The following is a 20,522-nucleotide window of genomic DNA, read 5'->3' on the forward strand; positions in this document are numbered from 1 at the left end:
GAGGACTGGAAGGGACCTCAAGAAGTCATCTAGTCCAGTCCCCTATGCTGAGGCAGGACCAAGTAAACCTCCTAAACCATTTCTGACAGGTGTTTGTTCAGTATGTTCCCAAAAACCTCCAATGATGGGAATTCCACAACCTCCCTTGGAAGCTTATTCCAGAACGTAACCACCCTTCTTCTTCAAGTGATTGTTCACGTCCATTACACATTAGGTGTGCGCGCGCCGTGTGCACGAACGTCGGAAACTTTTCCCTCAGCGGCTCCCGTCGGGCCTGCAGGGTCTCCCCTCCCGCCGGAGTGGCGCCTCGCTCTAGCGTATATATATCCCTGCCGGCCCGACCCTCCCTCAGTTCCTTCTTACCGTCCGTGGCTGGAACAACTCTGTCTCTCATCTGAGAGTGTCCCTTAGCATAGTAATTAGTGTTACAGTTATCAGGTCGTTAGTAGTTAGTGTTAAGCTAGCAGTTATCAGTTCTTTACAAAGACTTAAACTTCTTTCTGTTAGGTGTTTGGCCAACCCCGGCACTGGCCCTGGGCGGCGGGGCATGCCGCACGCCCAAGGCTTCAAGGCTTGTGCCATGTGCCGCAAGCCTATGCCATTGAGCGATACACACGACTCGTGTCTCCGTTGCCTGGGGGAAGCACACCAAAAGGAGCGCTGCAAGATCTGTAAGGCTTTCAAGCCCAGGACTAAGAAAGAGAGAGACTTTCGCCTTAAGCAGCTGCTCATGGAGTCGGCGTTACAGCCCTCCACTTCAACGGCACCGTCAACCTCGGTGCGGAGTGCCCCGGCATCGGTTCGTGATCCGACGCCGGCGGGGCAACCTAAGCCTGCGGCACCGACTCAGAGGGAACACCTCCGGCACCGGTCCTCTTCGCCGGCTAAGTCGAAGGGCCAACCCAAGGCCCGAGGACGCTCCCCGCACAAGAGGGTAGCACCCGCGAAGACCGCAAGTGCTACTAAGGCCATTGCGGTCCCAGCACAGATCCCGGTGCCAGTGGCTCCGGCGCCGAAAGGCCCGTCGAGCCCCGGGATAGGCGCGTCGAGTGAGGAGGAAGGGCTGGAGGAACTGTTGGAACAGCCCTCCGCCCCGGACACATTTGAGGCAGCAAAGGACCTCATTGAATTGTCCACTGAAGGCACCCTCCGCGCTATGGACATTCCACCGAGACTGCCATCCAAAGGCAAGCCGGCGATGATGCGCCCATCACGGTCGCCATCTTGGCACCGTTCGCGGCGCCGATCCCGGTCGAGCTCCGCCTCGGTGGACTCCCGGCTTCCCTCTGCGCAGCGGGCCGCACAACCGTCGGGCCCCAACAGGCGCGAGGCACCGGCCCAGCAGCCCTGCTCGAGCAGGCACCGGGACGTTTCGGTTGCGCGATCCCTGAGACCGTCCTCCCGCAGCCGTTCCTGGTCCCGGGGCCACCGGTACCGATCCAGGTCCAGGTCAGCACGGCGCTACTCCCGGTCCTGGTCACGAAGGCACCGCTCTCCGACCCCGGACCGGCACCGCCCCACGGCACCGCCGTGGCCCTCTAGATCACCGTCCATAGTTTCGGAGGTGGACTCGGGCCATTCCAGCAAATATGCCCACAGCGCGCAGGCCAGTAGGGAGCACGAAGCCTCTTGGCAACCACAGTGGGGCCACCCAGGGCAATGGCCATTCTGGACCCCTTGGGCCTACCACCAACAAGGCCCCCCTTCCAGGACCTCGAGATCGGGCCCCTCAGGACACCGGTCCCGCTCCCCACGGTGGCGCCCACCCTCCCGCAAAGAGGCCACGGTCTCCAGGCCGCCAGAAAGGGAAAGGGCTGACTCGGCACCGAGCCCGGCACCGTCCCAGGCCCACGTCAGGGAACGCACTCCGGAGGAGCACCCTGCTGATGAGGAGTTGCAGGAGGAAGAGGACGCACAAAAGGCCATGACCTCCTCCTCCTCACCAGACGAAGCCGTGGCGGGCACAACAGTGTCCGGTCCTCCCCCGATTGACCATCAGGCACACCAGGACCTTCTCCGCCGAGTAGCCCTCAATTTGGGGTTGCAGGCAGAGGAAACTGTCGAGCAGGAAGACCCTATGGTTGACATTCTAAGCCCGGAGGGCCCCTCCAGGATCGCGCTCCCGCTCATAAAAACGGTCCAATCTAATTATAAGACTGTATGGCAAACACCAGCCTCCACGGCGCCTACCGCAAAGGGCGTAGAGAGGAAATACTTCGCCCCATCCAAGGGGTTTGATTTCCTATTCTCCCATCCAACCCCATGTTCGCTGGTCGTCTCTGCGGTCAATGAACGGGAGCGACATGGCCAACAGGCCCCGGCCCCCAAGGCCAAGGAGGCAAAACGCTTGGACTTATTTGGGAGAAAGGTCTACTCGTCCGGAGGCCTCCAGCTGCGGATCGCGAACCAACAAGCGATCCTGAACAGGCACAATTTCAACTCCTGGGCATCGGTGTCCAAGTTCAAGGAAGCCTTGCCTCAGGGCTCGCAACCCGAGTTTGCTGCCATAGTAGATGAAGGGAAGGCGGTAGCCAAAACCTCCTTACAGGCCTCACTTGACTCCACTGACGCAGCCGCTAGGACAGTCGCGTCAGGAGTGGTAATGAGATGCTCGGCATGGCTGCAGGCTTCCGGCCTTCCCCCAGAGGTGCAAAACACCCTCCAAGACCTTCCGTTCAAGGGTTCAGGCTTGTTTTCGGACCAAACGGACGCCAGACTACATAGCCTCAAGGACTCTCGAGCTACCCTCAAGTCGTTGGGGATGCACACCCCAGTGACGCAGAGGAAGCCCTTCAAGCCCCAACCTCCGCAGAGGCAGTACCACCCTCGTTCCCTAGACAGGAACCGTACCGCAGGAGGGGCAGGGATAACAGGCGTAGACGCAACAACACGCCTAACCAAGGCCAAAATCAGGGCCAAAACAAACCGCAGCCGGGAAACAAACAAGGGTTTTGAAGCTGCGATCGAGGACAGTGTACCAACCTCTATTCGGGATCCCCCCCTGTGTTTCAGGGACCGCCTGTCCCATTTTTACCGTGCTTGGTCACGTATAACATCGGACCGCTGGGTCCTACGCACGGTGGAGGCGGGCTACACCCTTCAGTTCTCCTCGCCCCCTCCCTCCCACCCCCCACCCCCGTCCCTCTTCAGGGACCCCTCTCATGAGCAACTCCTCTTGCAGGAGGTACAGACCCTCCTCACAGTAGGAACGGTGGAAGAGGTTCCTCCGGACCTCAAGGGGAAAGGGTTCTATTCAAGATACTTCCTCATTCCCAAAGCGAAAGGGGGCCTCCGTCCTATCCTGGACCTACGCAAGCTAAACAAGTACTTGCTCAAACCACGTTTCCGTATGGTCTCCCTTGGTACCATCATTCCATCCCTGGATCCGGGGGATTGGTACGCTGCCCTCGATATGAAAGATGCCTACTTTCACATCGCCATCCGCCCGGCCCACCGGCAGTTTCTGCGCTTCACTATCAACCAGCGCCATTTCCAATTTACAGTTTTGCCCTTCGGCCTGGCAACAGCCCCGCGCGTATTCGCGAAATGCATGTCCGTGGTAGCAGCCTTTCTTCGAAAAAGAAGGATGCGCGTCTACCCATACTTGGACGACTGGCTCCTAGCGGGCCGGTCGGAGGCCGAGGTTCGCTCCCATGTGACATTGACGCTACAGGTGTTCCACGAACTCGGTCTACTGGTCAATGTACCCAAGTCATCACTGGTCCCCACGCAGAGGCTGGACTTCATAGGGGCAGTCCTGGACTCAGTGGCGGCACGGGCGAGTCTTCCCGTATCGAGGTTCCTGGCCATTCAGAAGGCCGTGAGCTCCATCCAGCAATTCCCCACGACCACGGCCAGATGTTGCTTACAACTCTTGGGGCACATGGCGGCCTGCACCCACGTAGTCGGACACGCACGCCTCAGACTCAGGCCGCTGCAGTTGTGGCTGGCCCAAGCATATTGCCCCAACAGAGACCCCTTAGACCTGGTCGTTACGATCCTGGCTTGGGTGTCGAACGCCCTCCGTTGGTGGCTCGATCGGCAGCAGGTTTGCACGGGGGTCCCTTTCGCCGCCCTGCAGCCCGTTCTGACGTTAGTAACAGACGCGTCGGACCTGGGTTGGGGGGCGCACCTGGGGGACCTGCGCACTCAGGGCTTGTGGTCCGGGGAAGAAAAGTTGCTTCATATCAACCTGAAAGAGCTAAGGGCGGTTCGCCTCGCCTGCCAGACCTTTCACGCTATCATAAGAGGCCACAGCGTGTCGGTTCTGACGGACAACACTACCGCCATGTTCTACATAAACAAGCAGGGCGGGTCCCGGTCCTCTCCCCTCTGTCACGAGGCACTCCGCCTCTGGGACTTCTGCATAGCCCATTCAGTCCACCTACTAGCGACTTATCTCCCGGGGGTCCAAAACGGGTTAGCGGACCGCCTCAGCCGGTCCTATCTCATGCACGAGTGGATGTTGAGGCAGGACGTCCTGCGTTCAATCTTCCGGAGGTGGGGGTTTCCCCAGGTGGATCTCTTCGCCACCGAGGACAACAGCCAATGCCCCCAGTTTTGTTCATTCCAGAACCGCAGTCCGGGCTCATTGGCAGATGCCTTCGCAATCCCGTGGGGCGGGAGCCTGAGGTATGCCTTCCCCCCATTCCCGCTCATCCACAGGGTCCTCCTCAAAACCCGCAGGGACAAGGCGACAGTCATCCTTATCGCCCCGGCGTGGCCATGTCAGCACTGGTTCACGTCCCTGTTGGAACTGTCCATGACCACTCCGATAACCCTCCCCCTCCATCACGACCTCATCACGCAAGACCGAGGTCGCCTACTCCACCCGAACCTACCGTCGCTACATCTCACGGCGTGGTTTCTCTCTGGCTAAACGATATGGAGCACGGGTGCTCTCATGAGGTCCAGCAAGTCCTCCTTGGTAGTAGAAAGCCCTCCACAAGAGCGACCTACCTTGCCAAATGGAAACGGTTCTCCCACTAGTGTGAGCCTCACCACATCCGGCCTCTGCAGGCCTCAATCCCATCAATTCTAGACTACTTGCTACACCTCAAGCATCAAGGGCTCGCCCCCGCCTCAATTAAGGTGCATCTGGCTGCCATATCGGCGTTCCACCCTGGGGAGTTGGGGGTTTCGGTGTTCTCCAACCCCACAGTAGTCCGATTCCTCAAGGGGTTGGAGAGGGTGTTTCCCTACTCGCGCCCACCGGTCCCTGCGTGGAACCTCAACCTGGTCCTCACTAAGCTCATGGGGCCGCCCTTTGAACCCCTAGCCTCTTGCTCCCTCCTGCACCTCTCATGGAAGGTAGCGTTTCTCGTGGCTATCACATCGGCTAGGAGGGTATCAGAATTGAGAGCCCTCACTTCGGAGCCTCCTTATACAGTTTTTTATAAGGATAAGGTGCAACTGAGGCCACACCCTAAATTCCTTCCAAAAGTGGTCACGCATTTTCATATGGGGCAGGACATTTGTTTACCGGTGTTCTTCCCCAAGCCCCATACGGACCCAAGCCACCGCAGCCTGCATACCCTTGATGTCCTTCGGGCCTTGGCGTTTTATCTAGACCGCACCAGGCCATTCCACAAATCGACTCAGCTGTTTATTGCCGTTGCGGAGCGAATGAGAGGCCAACCTATTTCGACGCAACGCTTGTCGGCATGGATTGTGCTTTGCATACGCACGTGCTACGAGCTCGCCAACGTACCAGCCCCGGAGATCAGGGCTCACTCAACTAGGGCCCAAGCGTCCTCGGCGGCCTTCTTGGCACAGGTTCCGCTCCAGGAAATCTGCAAAGCAGACACCTTGTCGTCGGTGCATACGTTCACAGCCCACTACGCGATCCATCATCAGACCAGAGAGGATGCGGTTGTCGGCAGGGCTGTGCTTCAATCAGTTATTCCTTGACTCCTACCCTCCTCCAATGGTAAGCTTGTGAGTCACCTAATGTGTAATGGACATGAACAATCACTCGAAGAAGAAAAAACGGTTACTTACCTTCTGTAACTGTTGTTCTTCGAGATGTGTTGTTCACGTCCATTACACTTCCCACCCTCCTTCCCCTCTGTCGGAGTCACCGGCAAGAAGGAACCGAGGGAGGGTCGGGCCGGCAGGGATATATATACGCTAGAGCGAGGCGCCGCTCTGGCAGGAGGGGAGACCCGACGGGAGCCGCTGAGGGAAAAGTTTCCGACGTTCGTGCACGCGGCGCGCGCACACCTAATGTGTAATGGACGTGAACAACACATCTCGAAGAACAGCAGTTACAGAAGGTAAGTAACCGTTTTTTATAGTTAGAAAGCTTTTCCTAATATTTAACCTAAATCGCCCTTGCTGCAGATTAAGCCCATTACTTCCTTTTTATCTTCAGTGGACATGGAGAACTATTGATCACCATCCTCTTTATAGCAGACCTTAACATACTTGAAGATTGTTCTCAGGTCCCCCTTCAGTCTTCTTTTATCGAGACTAAACATGTCCTGGTTGTTGTTGTTTTTCATCTTTTCTCGGAGGTCAGATTTTCTAAACCTTATCATTTTTGTTGGTCACCTTTGGACTCTTTTCAGTCGGTCCACATCTTTCCAGAAGTGTGGTGCCCAATACTCCAGCTGAGGCCTCACTAGTGCTGAGTAGAGCAAGACAGTAACATCTAGTACAGGGGTCAGCAGCCTTTCAGAAGTGGTGTGCCGAGTCTTCATTTATTCACTTTGATTGAAGGCTTCGTGTGCCAGTCATACATTTTAACGTTTTTAGAAGGTCTCTTTCTATAAGTCTATAATATATTACTAAACTATTGTTGTATGTAAAGTAAATAAGGTTTTAAAAATGTTTAAGAAGCTTCATTTAAAATTAAATTAAAATGCAGAGCCCCCTGGACTGGTGGCCAGGACCCGGGCAATGTGAGTGCCACTGAAAATCAGCTCACGTGCCGCAGGTTGCCTACCCCTGCTCTAGTATCTTACATACAACACTCTTGTCAATACACTCCCAAATATTAGCCTTTTCCACAACTCCTTCACATTGTTGACTCATTCAATTTGTGATCCACTGTAACCACCAGATCTTTATCAATGGTACTACCACATACCCAATTATTCCCCATTTTGTAATTGTGCATTTGATTTTTCCTTCCTAAGTGAAGTACTTTGCACTTGTCTTTATTGAATTTCATGTTGTGGATTTCAGACCAATTTTCCAATTGTCAGGGCAGTTTTGAATTCTAATCCTGTCCTCCAAAGTGCTTGCAACCCATCCCAGCTTGGTGTCATCTGCAAATTTGATAAGCATACTCTCTACTTCATTATCCAAGTAATTAATTATAATATTTAATAGTATCAGACCCAGGACGGACCTCTGCGAGGCCCCACTAGATACACCCTCACAGTCTGGCAGCAAACCGTTGATAACTACACTTTTTGACTATGATCTTTCAACCAGTTGTGCACCACCTTGTGGTAATTTCACTTAGGCCACATTTCCCTAGTTTGCTTATGAGAATGTCACATGGGACTGTGTCAAAAGACTTACTAAAATCAACATATAGCACATCATCTGCTTCCACCTTATCCACTAGGCCAGTAACACTGTCAAAAAATAATGATGTAGAAGCAAATGCATAAATGAGTTTGAAGCAAAGTTGGATATATACTTGGAATTAAGTAACAAATGTAAGTGTATCTAGTAGGTAGAACAATGGACTGGGAGTGATGGGACTTCAGTTCCATTCCTGCATCTGCCCCTGATTCAGTGTGTGATATTGGGAAAGTTGCTTAATCTACCCGTGCCTCAGTTTCCTCGTCTATAGGATGGGGATCATCCTAATTTTTTCTCAGGTAATAAAGTGCTTGGATGAAAGGCACTAAGAGCTAAGTACAATAATAATGTAAAAGAGGGGGAGGAATGGTTCTGTGCATAAGGTGCTGCCTTGGGACTTCATGTTCACTTCCCTGCTCTGCCATAGACTTCCTCTGTGACCTTGGCAAGTCACTTAATCTCTCTGTCTCAATTCTCCATATGTAGAATTGAGTTAATATTTTTTCCCACCTTTTTGTTTTTCTTATTTATTTCGGTCCCAAACCTGCAAAAAATCATGCACATGCTTAACTTTATGCCTTCCCTACCCAGCCCTCCATACTGTTTCGCAACCCCGATGTGGCCCTCGGTCCAAAAAGTTTGCCCACCCCTGCTTTAAACTCTGGTATCAATGTCAAGTTGGGTTTTTTTAACTGATGACTAAACATTCCATTTTCTGATTGAGTACCCTTTAAATACTATGCCATGGTATGTTCTTTAAAAAAATTTCTTTAAATAAAAGTTAGAATTTTTCTGTCCCCCTGTTCATGTTTAGATGGGCCTGTTGAGCATGCCTTAGATCTACAATACCAAATGTGCTCAGACTCACTTCTTTCCCTCCCCTTTTCCTCTGCTGGTTTTCTGTCTGTTTAGTTTCAGCTCTTCTGCTGTTTTATTGGTTAACAACCTCTTGAAGGGTTTGGAGGAGGGCATATGCAGTCAATAAAACAATGAAACTGACTATACACAAAATGCTATCAAATGCACTAACTAAGCAAACTGGAAAAAGAGTATATTATTTTATTTAATCTCTTACCTTTTTTGTTCTAGTAATCTTGGACATTACTTATAACAACTGTAGGTACAAATATTCAGATGGAAATGTGATTTTTCAAGTCGATCTTTTCCCTTTAAGTATTGTCCACAAAGAAATTATACAATTAAAAATAATTTTGACCATTAGTCTTGAAACAGGTGGGTTAGATCTACTTGGAAAACATCTTGGAAAGTTGATTTAGGCTTTTGGAGTTTGTATCTTCTTTAGTCCATGTAAATATGACATATAAAAATAACCTATATGAGTCCAGGTTACAATTTTCAAAATAGTATGCCTAAAGATACCTACATTCATATATAGACACTGAAATACAAGTGGCCTGACCTTCAGAAGCCCTGAATCCAAGAAAAGGCCTGATTTTCAAGAGTGGTAGAGGTCCAGAAAAGTGGTACAGACCATTACTGTCTGACAGACTAGAGGATTAATACCTTCATTAGCATAGAAAGTGGTGTTTTCACAAGTGATAAAACTCTCTCACTCTGGCTTTCTCTGCTTCTTTCTGCCTCTCATTCTCAGCCCAAAGAGCCGCCTGATCCAATTAAAGAAAGAGAAGCTGGAGTACACTCCTGGAGAACATGAACATGGATTGTTCCCAGCTCCTATTCATGTTGGTGAGTACTTCAAGTATGTTTTCTATTGCTGAGAATCAAGTGCCACTCCTCAGGTTGGCGGTTAAACTTCTCCATTTAGATTGTCTGTTCTTTCTCTCCTTTTCCTCCCCATTTTTTTCTGCCTTTTTCTTGTAGGGTCACTCATTTCACCTACTTTTTAACTGTCAGAACTCATACTCACTCCTCTGTTCTCTGTGAACTGTCTTCAGTCTAACAGTTCAGACTGAAGGGCATTCTGTGCGTTAGAAATTGCTTTGTAGCTCTTCAATAACCAAAGTTTCTTGCCCCCAAAATTGTATCAAACTCATTTGATTCAGACTCTGAATGCTTTCATCATTCAGAGGTCTAAGGGAACAAGATGGACTGGATGAGAAATACAATAAAAGCTTTTCTTCAATTATTGTTTGGATTTTATTGTTTGCAATTTTTCTGTTTACTCTACATTGTCAAGATCTTAATCTAGTTTTCATACTGGTTTATTAATCAGAAAATAAATGTTATTCTTTAAACATTATATACTTTGCTTAAATGTTGTACAATAATTTTCTTTTCAAACCAGTATTAAAGTAGGATGGAAACCAGTAAAATAATGAACACTTGTTACATCTCTTAAAAAAAAACCCACACAAATATTTAATAAATCCTTCCCACATACCTGTGAAGGTTTTTAGCTTCCACTTTCTAGATGAGGAAAGAGTAGGTACAGAGAGGTTAAGTCACTTGCTCAAAGTCACGCAGGTTGAAATTCACCTTTGTGCAGAAGGCAAGTGCAAGACCTGTGCATCACTTCAGTCTTATTTTGAGAGTTTAAATAAGACTTAAGTGATGGATCGGTCTTGTGCTGACGCTCTTTCACAAAGGTCAGTTTTACCCACAATGTGCTAGTGGTAGCATTAGGATTAGAACTCAGCAAATTCTTGGCTCTTAGTCACATACTCAGACAACTAGATTATACTGCTTCAAACTAGTTTATAGTTTGACATAGGACTTCCAGACTGAGGACTTTCAGAAACAGGTCACTTCCCAGTATAGCAGCAACCAATCTAAAATGACTTTTGAACACAATTGTCTAGAGCACTGAGCAGAACACATAGGTTACTCCTGAGGACATCCTGCGCCAAAAAAATTAAAATTCTGTGCACAATATTTTAAAATTCTGCAAATTTTATTTGTCAAATAAATGCGGAGGCTCCAGCATGGCATTGGGAAGCACAGGTCACTGGCTGCACAGAGGTGGGAGATCACATGTTGGGGGGTTCTGGGTGCAATGGTAATGGGACTTTGCAGGGGGGTCCAGGTGAAGGTGGTTGGGGCTCAGTGGGGAGGGGAGTCTTGGTGTGGGGGGTATGGAGATCGGCCGGGGGGGTCTCAGTGTGGGGGGCTTAGTACAGGGTTCAGATGCTGGGGGAGTGGTGCTCAGTGTGGTGGGGATCCAGGTGCAACTGGTTGGGGCTTGGTGAGGTGGGGATCTGGGTGGTCCAGATGCAGGGGAAGTGGGGCTCATCAGGGGGTTCTGAGTGCGGGGGGGGTGAGGCTCAGCGGGAGGGTCTGGGTATGAGGGGGTTTGAATGCATGGGGGTTGGGCGGATGGGAGAACAGCTCACTGTACTGGGATCCTTCCCCTTGCAGCTGAGGAGCAAAGGGTGTAGGACGCAGAGGGGGAGGGGGAGTTTGCAGAGCTTCCTGCAGCCGGGGAAGAAATCTGGGGGTGGGTCTGACCTGGCCCCGGATGCTGTGCAGGGGAAGGGGAAGTCCCATCCTTCCCAGCCCAGCGCGGACTAGCAGCTGAGCCCGGCACAGGGTAGGAGCCACCAGCCAGGCCTTCCCCAGTTCCGCCTCCTGACCCACAGTGATTTGCATCTCTGTCAACTGCCCTGGGCACCCGAAACATACTATTGGGGGAGGGTTGCATGACCGCTCTTGTGGCTTCCCTTTGCTTCCCCATCAGAAAGTGATTTTTCTGCAGGGGAGCAAAGAAATATGTGGGGGACATAAATTTTGCGCATGCGCAGTGGCGCAGAATTCCCCCAGGATTAATAGGTGTAAACTCCCTGTGTTCTATTGATTTGTATTGCAACATTACACTGGGAAAAGGGGTTTGTAGGGAACTTTGCATTGTTCAGACAGAATGTTTGTGCCACCAAATGTTTTTGTTTGATTAGAATGTCTCCCTTAGCCAACCCCTTGTGTGTTGTGTTGTAAGTTAGCTTATTTAATAAAACAGCAGCTGAAGGATATGATAGATCTTCATGTGTAAATCAATAACCATGAACTTTTAAGAATTCAAATTTCAGAATTAAAGATAACAAGAAATTTGTGAACTTTCTCAATAAGTTCCTCCTTTTTTTATTAGTTCATGTGGCTTTGTCCCACAATTGAACTGTCTCCCTAGAGGCTCAGATTTAGTATGCAATGCAATGATCCTTTTCTCTTTTTTCCACACAAAGCCACGACCTCCAGTTTATTTGTACCAGCAGACACAAACAAACTTCTGCAATAAAGATAAGGCAGCTTTAATTACTCTGTATTGGGTAGCTGGAGAGTGGTTTAACTACAGAATAGTGTTACAAGGTTTAATTCTCTGCCAGATAACTTTACTAGTGCCTGCTTAATGAGGGCTAGAGAACGTTCCATATTCTCCAGGCTCAGTGCCAGGGCACTTGAAAGAGCCTTTTGTTTCACTCAGTGAGGTCATAGAAGTGAAAGCAAATTCCCAGCAGATTTAGCTGTTTCCTGGAACCTGCTAAGGATAAAAAAAGCTTTGAAAATAAAAACTAATTTAAGAGTAAGTTGTAAGGAAAACATTACAATTTTTATTTTCCAGTTTTCTCAATGATGGAGGTATGCATTTGAATCTAAATTAAACCACAAAAATTATTGCTAGAGGAACATGAAGAGGCTTGATTAGACCCAGGAAAGCCAGGATGTTTGGGCACTGGGCTGACACTTCATCTTTATTCACCCTTTTGGTTTCAGATCTGTGCAGCAATATCCCAACAAAATGACAGGACTACATTTTAATTTTAATTTAAAAAGTCCTGGTGTTTGCAGTATCAAACCCTGACACTTGTAGTAGCCAGGTTCTTAATGGCAGAAACTTTGCGTACACCAAGAAATTGAACTATTGCTGAAAGTGTTTTTTCAATACCATGTCCCCTTGAAACATTATTAGGTCTTGTCAAATCTACATTTAACATGTAAGCCACTGTTAATACCAGTTCATGGTAACCAATTATTGAAAGTCATTTTCAGCACTGGTTCATATTCTTAGGGTGTAATGGGCTTAAGAGTTAGTACATTAGACCCTAATGGATTCTCCTGACCCCTCTGATCTATTGTGTAAATTAGGCTTGTGGAAACTTTTTGTATATATTTGTTATCTGTGCTAGATCATTCTAGTTCTTTGACCACAGTAATGAGAATTAAGGAGAGAGTATCAAACTTTATTTGAGATTTCCTAGTTAGAAGTTACTGATGAATAATGTATGAGACAGAGCTTCTCCTTCCAGTCAGATAGCTGTTTTCCTTAGCAAGTCTCCTTAAGTAACTTCATTTCTGGAAGTTACAACAGATTTGTACTATGTAGTATCTGTATCCTCTACTAACTCTTTGACACCAGCTGTTGAAATAGGAAGGAATATCTCTTACACAAAAACAGTAGGATGGGCTGTAGATACCTCTCCAAAAAGAACATTTGAACAACAGGTTTTATTCAGGTCACTTATATTGGTTAGGAAAGAGGAAGTGATATGAAGATGTGGAGCTTGTTGGAGTCAGGAAGCACTTCATATATACTGGAACCCTGCACTGCATAGGCAGATACAATTGTTTTTAGAGATCTCCTTGTTAAATTATGCAGCATAATGCCAGCAAAAGAGCCATTCACTGTCTCATTGGTTAAGAAATCAAGTCTGGGCAGAGTTCTGGAATTCTTGTCTAGATACTTAAGAACCAACCCAGCCACTATCTCGTCTCTCTTTACAAAGTATAGTTCAGTGCAAACTGTTCTGTCTCTTCCATCCATCCTCCTCCTCTCTTCATTGTTCGATTTAGTAAATCAGAAGTGCTTAAAGAATTCCTCTTTTCTTCCAACATCTTTTTTCATGTCATATAATAAACAGTATACACATAGTAATAGTCCTAGTGCTCACTTTGGTAAAATAAGTAGGGGAAAAATGGGCCTTCCTGAGAAAATCTGACTGGATAAAACATCATGTAAAATAGATTGAATGCTTAAGAACACTATTCACTATCTACTTGCCATATATTTTAGTACACCCAATTGTATTGCCCAGCTAAGTGCTACATACTAGGAGCAAGGGAAGCACTGAAGGGGACTCAGCTGGTTCTTAGGAGCATCCAACTGAGTACTTTATCAGATGACTTGGTCAGATTTTCCAGAAGAATGTGCAGAAAGGAGAGCAAAAGTTGCTTGTTTTACAGACATCTCACACTGATAGGAAGTACATTTTTAATGAGGATTGGCAAAATAAATTCTCCACAGTGTTTCTCTGACAGAGAGGGCAGGGCTTCATGGATCTGAAAAGTTCACTTTGAGTCAGGCTGGGAAAAAATCCAGGATAGTCCCACCTTTTGGAAATTTAACTGAGATCCCATTTCAGTGCATTCATGGTTGGGGGGCGGGGAGGGGGGAGAGAGACATCCTCTACATACTAGTACATTGTTTGGGGAAAGGGAGTTTTGAAGAGCAAATGTCAGGATGAAGTCCTGACCTAAAAGCACAACTGTGGAAATTGCTAGTGGAAAGGATCTGTTACTGCACTCTTGGGTCACCAGGACCCCACTGTACACACTGTCCCAGTAATAACATTGAGATGTTACAATGTGAAAAATACTGCAAAACCAGAGTAGGTACCTTCTTGAGGAAAACAGACTTTTGAAGATTAAAAGGTAAGTCTTTGTATATCTGTAAAATGTATTCTGGCCTTCCAGTTTCCCGCTTTAGAGTGACCTCTCCTGTGAGAACCCTTGCAGAGTTCCTGGCATTGTTGTCAGTAGTTTAGCTGCAAACAGCAGAGTTCTGTGATCTCTCTAAGGCCAGTCATCAAAGTACAGTTTAAGACCCCTCTCCGCAGAAAGCAGAGTGCCTTTCCCCTCTCACCTTCCCCAGCAAGCCAATCTTCATATTTGGAAGTACAGTTTATGTGACCCCACTTAAGAGGCTAATGGAAAAGATCTGTTACTGCACTGTTGGGTCACCAGGACCCCACTGTACACACTGTCCCAGTAATAACAATGAGTATGTTACAGTGTGAAAAAACCTCATTCAGTACCCGTAAGAATAAACCTAGCTGTGACACTAGAGGAAAGCCAACACCACCAGCATGTTTTGAAGGATTCTTTATTGACATGTTTCCTGTGTTGCCCCTAATAAATAAAATGTTCTTTGAGGATTTCTGCTATTGTGCCTTTTACTATTTTCAGAGACTGAGGGGCTCTGTCAGAATTTGGGCTCTGTGCCCATTCATGGTCCTCTTTCCTCATGAGTATATGTGAATGAGTGTGTGACATATAAACCATTTTGTTTCAGGGAAGTATCTGAGACAGAAGAGAATAGATTTCCAGCTGCCCTACGACATCCTCTGGCAGTGGAAACATAATCAGGTACAAGACAAAAATGTTACTAAGTGCCAAGATTGCATTCAGAAATGCTAGAAATAGACTAGGATTCTTATACCACAGCTACAGTTACATTTTCTGAATATTGGTAAATATTCATGTCGTTAATGAGAAAAAAAATAATTTGCATGTATATATTTAATGTGGACAATTTCCATTTTTCCCTTCCCTGCAAAATAGCAGCAGTCCACTAGGTTTCTGAAAAAGCCCATCTTTAATTTTGCTATGGACTTTTGTTTTGGAAGTCCGCCTACTTTTTATAAGGATCTTGTTTTAGACACGCCTCAGGAGAATTCAGATGTACTGCCAACAGCACTGAAAAATTTCAGGCCTTATTTTTCTTGAATCAGTCCCAGCAGAATGGAATTTATTTTTCATTTGCAAGCTGAAATTTTCATACTGAGGGGAATGGAGAGAGTGTTTAACAGTTACACACTTTAAAGATCTTTAAAAAGAATGTAAGACTAAAAATAGGGATTTATTTTCTTTTTCTTAACTGAGAAGTCTCCACAAGTGATTTAACACAGGCAGGGTAAATCCAGCTCCAGCTCCACAGCAAGAAATGAGCTCTAGGAGATGTAACCTTGCCATGTAAATGAGCTAAACAAATTCCCAAGGTAGTGTGGCTCCAGGTGCTCATCAGAATACCACCAAAGTCTAATCTTAAAATAGTGAAAGCTGTTGACATTCTACTTGGGGAGAGTTCCTGGCTTTGACTTTAAGATTATCTACATCTATCAATATCTTATCTATAGTATAATATTACATAGTTTAAAATTGTATACACTCCTTATGCACCTAATATCTGAACACTTATAGAATCATTTTGTAATATGATATCTGAGACATTTGATACTGAAAGGGGGCTACTAGGGCAGTACACACAAAAAGTGAATTGTAATTATTCTTTTAAAACACAATTAAAAGGAGAAGCAATTAATGTTACTTTATATTGAATTATCAGCTGAAATCTAGTCTGTAATAGCTTATATAGTAAATATGTAACAGTGGGAACTCCCTTTTATCTCCTGTCCTCTCCTTATATATAGCAAATTATTCTGACAAAAGGATCTGCATTTCCCTTGGTTCCAGCCCAGAGCTTGAATTCTGATTTCCCTCTCCTTCCCACTGTACTGAGTATAAGTGTACTGCACTTCCACAAGAGCGGGTGCCCCTACTCAGTCATTTTAAATAAGTATTTTTCACTGTAATGCTGAGGGAAATATTACTACCCCAAAGAGCTATGTCTGTTTCCATAGATGTTCTGTTTGACTTTTCCTGCTTGCTATGGTCAGACAATATGGAGGAATAAACCATGTTGGAAATTGTGTTCAATGAGCTCTCTAAGCTTAGGTATTTTTTATTCAGATACATTTTTAATCTCTCTTCTGATGTCTGCACACAGAGAAGTAGCCTGAGCTGATGAAGAGAAATCTTTATGCATATATATTATCCAGTAATTAACATAAACATATACATATGAACACAGCATGCCCAGCATTTTCCTGACACTTCTGAATGGCAGCTGCAGCTGTGCAATGTATTAAGTAAGAACTTTCTTTTTCTTCCTTTTAGTTGTACAAAAAGCCAGATGTCCCACTTTATAAAAAAATCCGTTCTAGTAAGTAACTTTCTTGATTATTATTATTTATTTATTTTATTTATTACTTAATATAGGGTGTCATTATACATGTGCCTTACACTAAGCAGTGTAACTATGGAACTTTGACATGACTTCCACTTTTCCACCACCCTCTGTTCCACAAAGGACTGGCCGTCCACCTTCTTCTCAGCTTTCTATTATTGGGGTGAAAGCATTTCAAATAGCTGTTTTAATCTGGAAAAATGATGTATTTTCCTTTTTTCTTTTTCCAGATGTCTATGTAGATGTTAAGCCTCTTTCTGGCTATGAGGCCACCACCTGCAATTGTAAGAAACCAGATGATAGCAATGGAAAGGGCTGTTTAGATGACTGTCTTAACAGGTAGGAAATGTACTCACTAAGCAGAATAAGGGAATTTCCCTGAACAGGCTAATTGCCATAAACTGATACTATTTGAAAGTTAAAGAGATGTGCTGGGTGTGATCCAAAGCTCATCAGTCTGAAATGATCCCAGTACAACGAAGTGTGGATACAGAAGCATATAGCATAGTTTCCTTTACTGGCTACCGCTTTAATAATAAGAGAGCATGCTATTTCTCTCCCCTCCTCAGACAGGAAAGCAGTCTATTGGGCTGTGCTTGAAGCTTTCAAAGACCCATTTTACTCCATGGACAATAGTAGAAGCCATTCTTTTGATGTTTCCTTTTGAAGAACTTTAGTTTGAGGACAGGAAGGAATCTCTCAGTTGTTCTGAGGTCAAATCTATGTTCAGAAAAGAGCAGTTGCTGATGGAGCTGGAAATGGATGACTCAGGAGGGAAGGGAAGGTATGAAGAAAGAGCAGGAATCCCATGAGGGGGAGAGAAACAGAATGCAGTCATTATCACAAAGAGAAGAGCCAGGAAGAAAGTAAGAACAGAGACACATTATAGGGATTTTGGATTCCATTCATGACTACCAGAACAGTTCTCTGTAGGGAAGAGCATGACATTTCTTCAATCTTAGGGACTAGTAATCAAATAACATCTTAGACTAATTGACCATTTCATTATGATTAAATCAACTTTGCTTATAGATTCATAGATTCTAGGACTGGAAGGGACCTCGAGAGGTCATCGAGTCCAGTCCCCTGCCCGCATGGCAGGACCAAATACTGTCTAGACCATCCCTGATAGACATTTATCTAACATTTATGAAAGTTCTTCAGATCTTGCGTGCTAAGCACAGCTCTAGTCTGCATAATTTAGGTTACCAGAGTGGTTACATTTTTAAAAAATGATAATTTCATTAATTTCCCATTGTTCCTGAATCTAAACACCACCCTATCTCCCCAGTGCTCCTGTCCCTCAAAGCTCTCCTGCCATTCAGCAAAGTGGCATCAGAAAAAATGAGATTTTTCTAAGAATTTATTTAAATTTTCTAATCTTTAATCCCAGGAGGTATGAAAAGATCAGGTTTTCCTGTTCAGCATAACACGTCCCCCGAATGAAGCATCTGCAGTTTACTCATCCTCCTTGGAATATTGCCATAGAGTTCACTGCCCTTTCCAATTCAGGCCTGTATTACAGCATAACTGGAAGAATTAAAATGGAACTCTGTACCAAAAATGTTGTTGTTCATCATCTCAGAAGCAGAGCCAATCCATAATCTCCTTCTCCAGGATTAAAATCATAACATTCTCCCAATGGATAATTCAACAGAAAAAAAAAAAACATGTTGGGGATTCTGAAAAAAACAGGTTGCACAAATGTATAATAGGTATCCAGAGATTAGCGTAAGGGATTTCTATACCTTTTACTAGCCAGTCAAAATGCAAGAGATATTGAGCCTGATTTTCTTCACCACGGTGTGACTTTGTTGAAATTGCAGAGCAGGTAAACTGACATAAAAGAGTGGAGAATCAGGACTGGAGACTGTTGAAATGTTATACATAAATTATGCCACAGACCCCTGTAAGAAGCATAGTAGCGGTAGAGCTGGGCAGGAAATGCTTTTCTGATCCTGGGAAGATTTTTCAAAATCTCAAAAAATTCATCCCCAATCAGGACTCAAAATTCAAATCTCAAAAATATTTACAAATTAATATGAAAAAATCATTTCAGATCAATCAAAATGTTTCATTTCAGTTTCGACCTTTTTATTTAAAAAAGACAATTGTATTATAATTAGTTTAACTTTTGAAACAAAAAGGCATTTTGAACCTATAACCATAAGTTTTCATTTTGAAAATATTGAAATGAGACATTTCAACAATTTCTAAACTTGTTTCAAAAAAAATTTTGAACTGAGAAATTCACTGAAACCAATCCTTTCCCGGGAACAATTTCTGTTTTGACAAATTGCCATTTTACAACCAAAAAAAGCTGTGTCAAAAATTCCCAATCAGCTCTAATTAGAAGTTTTTTTTGGCTCTGCATCTTCACTTGGATGTGTAGACCTACAAATTTCCATGTGATAGACAGCTCATTGCATTGCTACTTCTGAGATAGGAACTGGGACTGAGATAGTATCAGTTTTGTGACAGAGGAAGGAAAGGGGATCCCATTATCATCAGAGATTTGGGGAAAAGTGACACCTTTAAAAGGATTTACAGTGTGTTTTGCTTGAACAGCAGCTCTCCATGTATGTTTACCATCTTCCTTTAGCTTGTTTGTCTTTGATTTTAGAATGATCTTTGCTGAGTGTTCCCCTAACACTTGCCCTTGTGGTGAACAATGTTGTAACCAGCGGATTCAGAGACATGAGTGGGTGCAGTGTCTGGAACGATTCCGTGCTGAAGAAAAAGGATGGGGTATTCGTACCAAAGAGCCCCTGAAAGCAGGACAGTTTATCATCGAATATTTGGGAGAAGTTGTTAGTGAACAAGAATTCAGGTAGAAACTTGTCATTACTGTTTCAAATGGCAGACTCACTAAGTAGCTTTGAGAACACGTTATCCCCTGTAGGGAATTAGTTATCAAGTATGAGGAGGGAAGGAAGGGGCAGTATTTTTCTATCCACTAGCACCAGGTAGAACGCATAGAATTTATCATTTTAATCAATAAACTTTTCTTCAGTCAAACTGAGAAAGGTGATTAGTCTCTGTAACATCTGTTCTGTAAATGCCCAATGCCACAAGTGAATATGAATTTGATACAGAAACAAGCTCTGTACAGGATTCCAATTGTACAAGACAGAATCAGCAAGCAGCATTGCGTAGGAAAAGAAATGAGCCTTTACAGGCAGATACAGAGACAAAGAACAACACGTGGGATTGTTAATACTTGATTAAAGGAATAAATCCCTAGTCAAGTTAACTACATACCAACTACTGTCAGGGTTCAGTCAGAAGACCGATATAATGTTTACCTGAAGAGTGAGCTGCTGACATGGCTGAACCCATTTCTGCACTGCTAAGGAGGAGTAGCTCGTACCCTAGGACGTAGCCCAGGAAACTGTCCAACCCCAGTGTGATGGGTTGGGTCACAAAAACCCCCTCGGGATTGCCACGTGATGTGCTGAGACTACCTCTGAGCCCGTTTTCCCTGGCACCTTGGGACTTCAGTACCCTGTCTTGTTGAGCCAGACATGCTAGCCTGCTGCAAACATAGGCGCCAACTCTGTGGGTGCTCCGGGGCTGGAGCACCCATGGGGAAAAATTAGTGGGTGCTCTGCACCCACTGGCAGCCAAGCTTCCCTCACCCGCCACCCCATCTCCTCCCCTGAGCATGCCGTGTCCCCGGTCCTCCGCCTACCTCCCAGCGCTTCCCGCCTGGCCGCCACCAAACAGCTGTTTGGCAGCGTTAGCATGCTCCGGGAGGGAGGGGGAGGAGCGGGAATGTGGCATGTTCAGGGGAAGAGGCAGGGCCAGGGTGGGGATTTGGGGAAGGAGTTGGAATAGGGGCAGAGTTGGGGTGGGGACTTTGGGGAAGGGGTTGGAATGGGGGTGGGGCAGGGGTGGGAAGAGGCAGGGCCGGGGCGGGGCTTCATAGGAGGGATGGAGTGGGGGCGGGCGGGGGCAGAGGGGGGTTGAGCACCCATGGGAAAGAGGGGAAGTC

At 45.9% G+C, this 20,522-nt stretch overlaps 1 protein-coding gene across 1 annotated transcript in view; it reads left to right on the top strand.

Annotated features, from left to right (window-relative positions):
• ASH1L (ASH1 like histone lysine methyltransferase) overlaps positions 1-20,522 on the top strand; it is a 145,030-nt gene that overhangs the window by 101,010 nt on the left and 23,498 nt on the right. The window contains exons 8-12 of the mRNA XM_065419824.1: positions 9,149-9,243; positions 14,795-14,868; positions 16,459-16,504; positions 16,759-16,867; positions 19,152-19,358. Coding sequence (XP_065275896.1) covers positions 9,149-9,243; positions 14,795-14,868; positions 16,459-16,504; positions 16,759-16,867; positions 19,152-19,358 — 531 coding nt within the window. The remainder of the gene's footprint in view (positions 1-9,148; positions 9,244-14,794; positions 14,869-16,458; positions 16,505-16,758; positions 16,868-19,151; positions 19,359-20,522) is intronic.

Source organism: Emys orbicularis, chromosome 20 (genome assembly GCF_028017835.1).
Source record: "Emys orbicularis isolate rEmyOrb1 chromosome 20, rEmyOrb1.hap1, whole genome shotgun sequence".
Classification (NCBI taxonomy): Eukaryota; Metazoa; Chordata; order Testudines; family Emydidae; genus Emys; species Emys orbicularis.